This window comes from Meles meles, chromosome 21 (genome assembly GCF_922984935.1).
Source record: "Meles meles chromosome 21, mMelMel3.1 paternal haplotype, whole genome shotgun sequence".
In the NCBI taxonomy this organism is placed as follows: Eukaryota; Metazoa; Chordata; class Mammalia; order Carnivora; family Mustelidae; genus Meles; species Meles meles.
The window spans coordinates 9,085,870-9,095,399 of NC_060086.1; the positions used below are offsets into that span (position 1 = coordinate 9,085,870).

The window sequence follows — 9,530 nt, forward strand, 5'->3', positions numbered from 1 at the left end:
TCAGGATTGCCCATCGACTAGGTAAGGGGTTGCGGATCCAGCCACAGAAATTCACAGCATCAAAGCCACATTCATTCAAGCAAGCATCCTGGTAAGACCGGGAAGGTCGAGGTGGGCGGATCATGGAACACAAAGCTGTATGAAAACTCAAGCATGAGAGAGAACTTGATTTTCACCAGTTCCAGAGACGATCATCTCAGATCAGGGCCCCCCTTTTGGGGCCCTGGATTTTATCTTACCTCGACAAGTCTCATGATTGATCAAGATAAAACCCACGGCAACAACAAAGGCAGTGTTGGTACCCCTGATGGCCTCCAAGATCAGCTGAAGGTAATGAGGAACAGACAAGACAGAAATGCAGATGAATCCCCGGCAGCTCAGGGACTCTCCTGGTCAGTCTGTCCTCTGCCAAAAGGCCACGTTGTTGTAACCTCAACAGCCCAACTCTAACCCCACTTCTTTTCAGGAACCAGGTGTCCTCTCGGGGACACCAAGTTCACCTCTGCTCCGCTCCCTTTCCAGTGGCCCCTCTTCTCAGCCCTGATTGTACCCAGGCATTATGGCCCCCCTCACCACGTTCCTCACAGAAGCTGACAGGGGGCGCCCTCTCTGTCTCTCACCTGCATGGGCTGTTGATGCCCCAAAGGGATGGTCACAGAGGTGTTCAGCCAGTCAGGACTCTGAGACCCAACACGTTGCCAGATAGTAGATGGGGAACTGCCCGCAGGGCTCTCCAGCAGGAGATTGAGCTTAGTGCCCTCTCCGAGGCCATACATGTGGTAGGCAAACTCCACACAGATCGCACCCGGGGCACAGAAGGGCCGGCTCACCAGTCTGGAAGACTGGCCCGCCTCAGAGAACTTGTCAGCCTCGATGTAAATATAGCGACCTTCTGGGCAAAAAAGAAGGCAGTCAGAAGAAGGACCAGATGACAAACCGCCACAGGAACAGTCCAGCATGGTTTTCTCTCACAACACCGTGCTTTCCAAAGAGGGTCTGACGCAAGCACGCAAACTCCCCACATTGTAGCAGGTTTTTCCTCCCCCTGCTGGTTTTGGACTTCTAACTGAAGAAGGCAGGAGCCAAAAGAAAGGGAAAACCAAATCACGGGCTGCACCAGTAAATGTCTTGACTGAACACGAGATTGTGGATTCTGAGGCCTTGGGCTCTGCAAAGTGAGATGCCTGAATTTTCCGGGGAGTTCAGTGACCCCACAGCTATGAAAGTTTTCAACTCACTTTACTTCTGTCATCTTGCCACAGCTCGGGCACCAGGGCAGCTCCCCAGGAAACACCTGCTGGCTGGTCTTCTCCATCTCCAATCTCTTCTTCCATCAATCATACCAGTCAACCCCCACCCCGCCCCAGCTGGGAGAAGATTCAGTAATTTGTCGGCTTGAGGGATCCTCAATCCTCACCTCCAGAAGCACCTGCTCCCTGGATGTGCATAGTTTTATTTGCACGGGTCCAGTGTCCGCCATCCCCTGATGCCTGGGCCCAGTCACAGAAGGGATGGGCATCATCTTCAAAGTCACACTGAGGAAAGCTCTCTAGGAGTCAAAATGGGAGATGCGAGCAACATAGGCCATGCTTTCTATTCCCCCCTTGCCCTCCCCGGCCCCCTGTTCTGAGCGATCAGGTCGTTCCTGGGCCTGGTTCTCACCCCCACAGGGAGCAGTGCTGATCGCATCCACTGCTACAGCTGGCTCTGGGGTCTCTCCAAACACACCCACCACGGTGAACTGAACAGACAGAGAAAGGGGGCTGGGAGTGAAACACCAGCCCAAATGCCCCAACCCTCCCCCCCCCCCATCTAATTTAATTCTATTCAGGAACCCAGGAACCCTGCTCCCTGTGCCCAAACCCTCAATCCGTTTCAGATATCAGACGTGCCTACCATGTGCAAGGGATCCTGACCTCTCGCTTCTCTGTACCTGAATTTGTCCCTGGGCTGTGTAATTGACAGAAACAGGCTGCCAGTTGGGTCCAGGTTGTCCTGAGAAGAGAGTGTGTTTCCGGATGCTGCCTGCAATGAGAGGGATCCGAGAGAGAACTAATTAAGAGGACTGAAAACTGACTTCCAACCTATACTCAGAAGGATGAGTAGCAAAGGAAATACTTGGGAGCGTATTCCTCTTTCCCAAATGGGAGCAGGTCCTTCTCTCTCCCTCTCCTGGCACTTGTGTCTGTTTTTTCCAGAAGCCTGAGTCCATTCCATGGAGTAATCTAGATTTCCTAGATTCCTAGATTTCCCTAGACCCTACCGGATGCCCCATAGTTTCCTGTCAACCTAATCCTGGGAGATGAGCCTCGGGTCCCTGGAAAGCCAGCGACTGCCAGTCTCACCCAAGACGGAAGCAGAGACGGTGAGGGCTGCACCAGGTGACTGTCCACGGAGGATATAGTGGAAGGACAGGCTCACACAGCCAGAGGAATGGCTCCGCGGGCTCAGGAGGACAGATTTCTGCCTCGGTTTTGCATTCTTGGGGTCCAGGAGCATATAGAAGCCACCTACAAAGGAAAAGGCCGGTAAGGTGAGATGGCTGAAAATTGAGGGAGTCCGGGCACAGGGACAGGACTTTGTGACTGCAGGGGTCCTGGGCCTGGGAAACCCCAACAGCTACCTAGGATCAGCCAGCGCTGAGGGGGGCCACATCTGGCCGTGGCCTTCGAGCCTTCCAGAAATGCTTGGCAAGAATGATAAGGAAGCAGGCACTGCCGTATGAAACGCAGCATCTTCTCCGAAGCAGCAGGCAGATCCCTGCCCTCTAGATTCTGATGCTCTAGGTCCCCCTTGAGTCCTGCCCTCTTTCTTTTTCGGACCCATTGGACCGCCTAGCGCTCAGGCAGCCAATCAGCTTGGAGCTCGCTCCATGACGCAACTGGTAGCCGGAGGAGGGGCATAAAGCTGCGCAGGCGTGCTCGTCCCTGACTTCTACTCAGTCCCGTCAGGTGAGCGTGCTCGCGCCCTGCCGGGAAGGCGCTCCGTGAAGGGCTCCGTGAAGGGCGGAAAGGGGTGGAGGGGAGGGAGTGGGGGAAGTGGGAGAAAAGGAAGGGAAGATGGAAAAATAGGAAGTAAGAGGGAAGAAGCGCGAGAGAGAAAATTAAAACGGCAGCCAGCGTTTACTGATGGGCCGCAGGGCTCGGCCTGGGGTGCTAATGCTCAGGCGGCGGGGCGGGGGTGGGGGGCGGGGATGCCGGGACGGGCCAGCCCCGCCCTGCTTTCCTGGGCGTCTGAGTGAAGGGGAGGGGTGGTTCTCCAGGTCTTTCTAGAAGGCTGACCTCAGGGCGCCTGGCTGGCTCAGTGGGTTAAGCCTCTGCCTTTGGCTCACATCATGATCCCAGGGTCGTGGGATCGAGCCCCATATCGGGCTCCCCTCAGCGGGGAACCTGCTCACCTCCCCACCCCTGCCTGCCTCTCTGCGTACTTGTGATCTCTCTCTCTCTGACAAATAAATAGATAAAATCTTAAAAAAAAAAAAAAAAAAAAAAAAAAAAGGCAGACCTCAGGCAGCGGGGAAAGAGCCCAGGAAGGAGAGAAAATTTTGGAGTGGGCCAGAAGGGCTTATGGGCGGTGGGGGGAGACAGAGGAGAAGAGGAAAGAACAGGGAGCGGAAGGGAGAGGAGTGTGGTTGGAGAAATGCAAAGGGACACAGAACAAAGACGTGGGAACTTAGGGGAAAAAAAATTAGGGAGCGTGGGTTAGGGTTAGGGTTAGTTTGTGGGATGGCAGCGGGAAAGCTGAGTGTGTGCAGTTTGCTTTCTGCTGAGTAGCCTGTGCTGACGGAGGTGGGTTCACCTCGCCCGTCCGGGGGCAGTTATTACTGCCCTGTTAGTCAGGCAAACATCGCAAGCTCCTGCAGAGGTCACTAGAAGCCCAGAAAGGCAAAGGACGGAAGCATGACCGTTACTCACTACCAGGGCTAGAGAAATCATCCTCGGGCCCCACGTTGGGCACCCCGGAAGGCCCCTTCTTCTGGACCCACTTGGCCCCAGAGGCTGTTGGGATCCAGCTCCAGCCACAGAGATCGTTTGGAACGTCGAAACTGCATGTCTGCATCATGCATACTGAGGGGAAGAAGAGGGAGAAGGGAGGATTTAGCTTTTTCTAGGAGGAGGCAGCTCCAAAAAATACGCCGCAGCCTGGAGTCAGGATTCTGAGTGCCAGTCTGTGGCCTACTGTCCGCTGTGGGGGGCTTAATTCCTGGGACAGATTGCTTAAGCTGCCCGTTAGTTTCCTCATCTATAACTGGGAACAGCTGTACCCGCCTGTCATAAATTAGTTCATAAGTGAGGAGCCCTAGCATAATCCTGTCCTCAGTGAGGGTTAGTCCCTTGCACTCAGCTTCTGGAATTTACCTTCACTGGAATTTGCTCCCCTGGAGTCTCTAATGTCAACTGAGAGGGTTGATGGTGGGCGAAATGGGGGTAATAGCTAGGGTGACCAGACATCCAGCTGGGGCCGGGAACGGAGGGTTTCCCGAGATGCAGGATTTTCAGGGCAAAAAGAGGGACAGCCCAGGGCAAACTAGAATGGTTGGTCACTCGAGAAAAGGTATCACTACAACCCTGTTAAAAGAGAACCTCTCTTTCGGTGTGGCTGCTTCAGGATTCAAAGGGGTGAGATGTGGAGGCAGAGGGAAGCAAGGAGCCCCAGCTCCGAGAGAAAGGCGGGTCGTCTCTGAGCTACTTCGGCCACCCTGGGCAGGTGGTGGAGGCAGAGAGAAAGAGGAAGGGGGACAGGGGCTTACTGCGATTACAGGAGCCCCGATGGATAGAGATGGCATCCAGAGAGATGTCCAGGTAAGCCGTGCTGCCCCTCACGCCTTCAAACACCACCTGTGGGAGAAAGGAGGGGACCACTCACCCTGTAAGTTCCTTTGCCTCAGGCTCCCAGTTTTCCTGCCTGAATTCAGATGGCCCAGCCCTGCTCCCCCTCCTTGCTCCAGCCCCTCTTGCCCCCTCCCCCCCCCGACACATACCCAGATTCTCCCCTGGGGCTCACACCTCTGCCCTTGGTCTCACCTGGCTGGGGAGGACAAGCCCCATAGGCACGGTGACAGCAGTGGGCATCCAGGAGGGGCTCTGGGTGTTAATGTGCTTCCAGAGCAGGCTGGGGTGCTTTTCCTTGGTGTCCCTGAGCAGTAGCAGTCTGAGCTGGGCACCCCACGACAGCCCGAACATGTGGTAGGCGAAGTGCACGCAGAGGGGGCCTTGCTCCCATATGGGGGGGCTGCGTAGGCGGGCCACCCCGCCCCGGTGGAAGGTGCTTGATTCCATGTGCAGGTAGTGGCCCTCTGGGGAAGGCAGAGCCCAGGATGGCGAGGGGGCCCTGCTGCCCCCGTCCAGATTCCCGGCACCCACTTCCCAGCTGCCTCCCTTCCCCCTGTGCCCCGGTCTGCCCGAGCCCACCTCCCAGCTGTCTCCCTAAAGCTTAGGCTTCCTCACCTCCATTGGGGTACCCCCCGGGGGGACCAGTGGTGCCGGTGGGGGAGGGCCCACTGGCTCGAATCCAGTCCCCGTCATCTGTGGACGCTTGGGTCCAGTCACAGAGGGGTTTGGAGTTATCCTCAAAGTCACACTGGGTGAGAATGGCTGGGAAGAAAGGGCTGCTCTGAGGCCAGGACAGGGGAGAGGGCCAAACGGGGGGGGGGGGGGGTTAGCCAGGTTTCTAAGCGTGAGAAGACAGCCACTAGGAGATTTGGGGTCCAGAGCAGAGTTTCTTAAAAGATAATCCGAGAAGTAAGAATCTCTTAGGAGAGATTCAGGGCAGAATGACTTCTGGGACAGGGGTGGCAAGCTGAGGGGCTAGGGGCTGGATTCAGCTGGGCAGACAGGCTTTGCGTAGGCGCATACATTTTGTTGTTGCTCGAACGTGACTGTCCCCCATAGGGTTTGGCCTCTCCTTCTCCGGGTTTCCTCCACCCTCTAACATTCACTACATGTCTGTGCCGTCACTCAGCCCCGAGGGCAGTGGCAGGCGGCCGTCCCAGGGAAGGACAGAGATCTGAACCGTGCTGGTTTCCAACTCACAGTTATCCCTAGAGCTGCGAGCAACTGCCTTCCAGTCCGGAGGCTTCTCTTTCCTTGGGGTTGATTTGGAGAAAGAGAGAAGGGGGGGGAAAGAATATTTGTCATTATTGAGAATCATAAGCGTCGATGATCGCGAGCTTTCTGAGCAGTCATTCATGGAAGATGTTTCCTTTCGTGTTCGCCATATCATACCAAAGTGTGGGCAGTGAATGTATATTTACTTGTCTTCTTTAAGGTTTTCAAAAGGCCATCCAACCTCCTTACGTTAAATTCTCATCTATCGGGGCACACCTGGGTGGCTCAGTGGGTTAAGCCTCTGCCTTCGGCTCAGGTCATGATCCCAGGGTCCTGGGATGGAGCCCCACATCAGGCTCTCTGCCTGGTGGGGAGCCTCCTTCCCCCTTTCCCTCTCTGCCTGCCTCTCTGCCTACTTGTGATCTCTCTCTCTGTCAAATAAATAGATAAAATATTTTTTTAAAAAATTCTCATCTATCTCCTAAAAAAAAGAAAAAGCATCTCCCTTCTGAGCTCCTCCCATCCCCACAGGGCCCCTCAGCGCCTCTGTGCCCGAGGTGGCCTGCGTGGTAGAGGCTCACTTTCTGGAGTGTTCCTGAAGTGTTTGAACCTGGGAAAGGTCCTTCCTTCACACCCAAAGTGGGGACGACTTTGTGAGTCCTCTGCTGCCGCGTGGGTGGCAAGTGGTCCTGCCTCAGCCGTAGGCCACTGAACATATAGAGGCCCCTCCGAACTCTCCGAACTCCCCAAGCCCCACAGAGAGGCCCGCTGCCCGTCCCCAGGTGGCGTGGGCCACACAAAACAGCCCTCCCCTTTACTCATTCAAGTTCTGTTTGCTCAGATCGCCCCAGACAAGCTCCAGGACACCAAGCCATCCATCAGTTCTCACTGCCTCTTCCTGAAGTCTCCTATCTGCTGAATTTGCCCATTTCCCGAGAGCGCCACCCCCTTTCCTGTCTGTCTCCCCAGCTCTGTGCCTCCTCCCTCTCTCTCAAGTCCGGGCTCTGTCTTGTACACGCTGAGCTGCTCACTCCCCTCAGTTCCAAGTTCTCGGGCTGCGGGTTTCCCCCCACCATCCTGGTTCACCATCCTCTTCCTCCGCAGGGCTGTGCCCTTCGTGGTTACCCTGCTTACGCCCTCCAGCTCTGCCCCTCGCCCTCCCTCGGAACCACCTCTGATCACTCCCTCAGCCCAGCTTACCGGACAGGGGCAGGCAGGTGGCCCCGGCCCCAGGCAGCCCCCGCCAGCAGCACCAGAGTCCAGACTGGAGGAGCCATGTGGGACCTCAGAGGCGGCTCTCAGGGGAGAGGGGAAGGCACAATAAGCCCAGACCACTTTATCCACTCCTGACCCTCCTTGCTTGACAAAACCAGACAGAGAACACGGGAGCCCTCCGGGAAATGAAAACTGCGAGGGTGGAAATGTAGTCTCCAACAAAGAGAAATGAAGTGAGAGCAGGAGAGAAGGAAGGCAAGAAAGACAAGAGAAAGAGACTCAGAGAACCCGTCTGGGAAGTCTAACATCCAAACAAAAGGGTTCAAAACAGAAGGAACCAAGGAGAAGAAACGCCTTAAGAGAAACCACACAGGAACATTTCCCGGGACTGAGATACACGTCTCTTGATTAGAAGGGGTCTCGTTTGATGAATGCAAGGACACCCATGGGAGGCATGTCATGAGATTCGAGAGTAGCAGGGGGAAAGAGAAGACCGTAACCACTTTCAGATAGAAAAAAGCAAATCACATACTTTCTAAGGATCGGGAATCAGCATGGCGTCAGCCTTTTCAATAGCAACCATGGGTTCTAAAAGGCCGTGGAACATTGTCCGCAGAATTCCAACGGAAAATCATTTCAAACCTGAAATTCTATAGCTGGCAACCGTGGCTTAAACGACGGGCCAGTCAAATAGGGTGGGACTGGAAAGGCTTAATGGCAAAGAACTGAAAAAGACAAGTCCCACAGAAGACGTGCCACCAGCCGGTAAACACTGGGAAGAGATTCTGTTTCCCTAGTACTAAGGAAGATGCTACTCAGAGCTACAGCTCTCACACCGACCACCGTTTAAGTGACTGAAAGCATTGCGTGTTGGCCAGGATGTAGGTAGACACACTCAAATACGCTGGTGCTAAGACTGTAGGTTGGGGAAGACTTCTCGGAAGGTGACAGTGACTCTTAAACTTTCTAGCGTGCATGGTTTCAACCCCGCCTTATCTTTCTAGGAATCTCCCCACAGAAATCCACGTGTATTTGCCCAAAGCTGGGCACACCTTCAAGATGATCATTGGGGTATGGGTTATAATAGGGGGAAAAAAATCAAGATTACCTAAAGGTTTACCAGCAGATAGACAGTTGGATCACACTCAAGGAATATTTTTTCATATGAAGGAATATTATGGAAGTATAAAAAGAATGGCACCCTTCAAAAATTAAAAATAGACTTACCGTAGGGTCCAGCAATTCTACTTCTGGGCGCGTAGACCCAAAAGAATTAAAAGCAAAGACTTGAAGAGAGGCAGTATTTGCCATAACCAAAAGGTGAGAGCAACCCAGGAGTCAAACAAAATATGGTGTATCAGACGATGGGATATCATTCCACCTTTGAAGTGAAGGAAATTCTCACACCTGCTACACCATGGAGGAGACGATGCTGAGTAAAGCAAGCCCGACACAGAAGGACAAATATCATAGGATTCCGCTTATCCAAGTTACCTGCGGCAGTCAAAACTCCCAGAGACGGGGCGCCTAGGTGGCTAGTGGGTTAAAGCCTCTGCCTTCAGCTTAGGTCATGATCCCAGAGTCCTGGGATCAAGTCCCACATCAGGCTTTCTGCTCAGCGGGGAGCCTGCTTCTCTCTCTCTCTCTCTCTCTCTCTCTCTCTCTGTCTACTTGTGATCTCTGTCAAATAAATAAATAAAATCTTAAAAAAAAAAAACAAAAAACCTCCCAGAGACAGGAAGTAGAATGGCTGTTGCCAAGAATGGAGAGTTAGTGCTTAACTGGGACAGAATTTCCGTTGGGGAAGATGAAAAGGTTCCGTGGATAGCCAGCGGTGATGGTTTCCCAATGTGAATGTACTTAATAACACTGAATGGTGCACTTAGAAATGGTTAAGAAGAGGGATGCCTGGCCGGCTCATTGGGAAGAGCAGGAGACTCTCGATTTTGGGATCGTGAGTTCGAGCCCCATTTGGGTGTAGAGATGACTTAAATAAATAAGATTTTTAAAAAAAAGATTTTAAAATGGTTAAGAATGGGGCGCCTAGGGGCGCCTGAGTGGCTCAGTGGGTTAAAGCCACTGCCTTCGGCTCAGATCATGATCCCAGAGTCCTGGGATCAAGCCCTGCATCGGGCTCTCTGCTCCGTGGGGAGCCTGCTTCCTCCTCTCTCTCTGCCTGCCTCTCTGCCTAGTTGTGATTTCTCTCTGTCAAATAAATAAAATATTAAAAAAAAAATAGAATGGGGCGCCTGGGTGGCTCAGTCGTTA

At 53.7% G+C, this 9,530-nt stretch overlaps 1 protein-coding gene across 1 annotated transcript in view; it reads right to left on the reverse strand.

The window, feature by feature from the left end:
• The window catches only part of ZAN (zonadhesin), a 31,515-nt gene extending 24,392 nt beyond the window's left edge, over positions 1 to 7,123 (reverse strand). Inside the window, exons 1-11 of the mRNA XM_045994150.1 lie at positions 7,079 to 7,123; positions 5,448 to 5,613; positions 5,025 to 5,296; positions 4,751 to 4,838; positions 3,911 to 4,067; positions 2,346 to 2,542; positions 1,934 to 2,025; positions 1,663 to 1,741; positions 1,418 to 1,549; positions 621 to 892; positions 240 to 324 (exon numbers count right to left, since the gene is read on the reverse strand). Of these exons, the coding sequence (XP_045850106.1) occupies positions 240 to 324; positions 621 to 892; positions 1,418 to 1,549; positions 1,663 to 1,741; positions 1,934 to 2,025; positions 2,346 to 2,542; positions 3,911 to 4,067; positions 4,751 to 4,838; positions 5,025 to 5,296; positions 5,448 to 5,613; positions 7,079 to 7,123 (1,585 nt within the window). The remainder of the gene's footprint in view (positions 1 to 239; positions 325 to 620; positions 893 to 1,417; positions 1,550 to 1,662; positions 1,742 to 1,933; positions 2,026 to 2,345; positions 2,543 to 3,910; positions 4,068 to 4,750; positions 4,839 to 5,024; positions 5,297 to 5,447; positions 5,614 to 7,078) is intronic.
• Between the last annotated feature and the right edge of the window lie 2,407 nt (positions 7,124 to 9,530).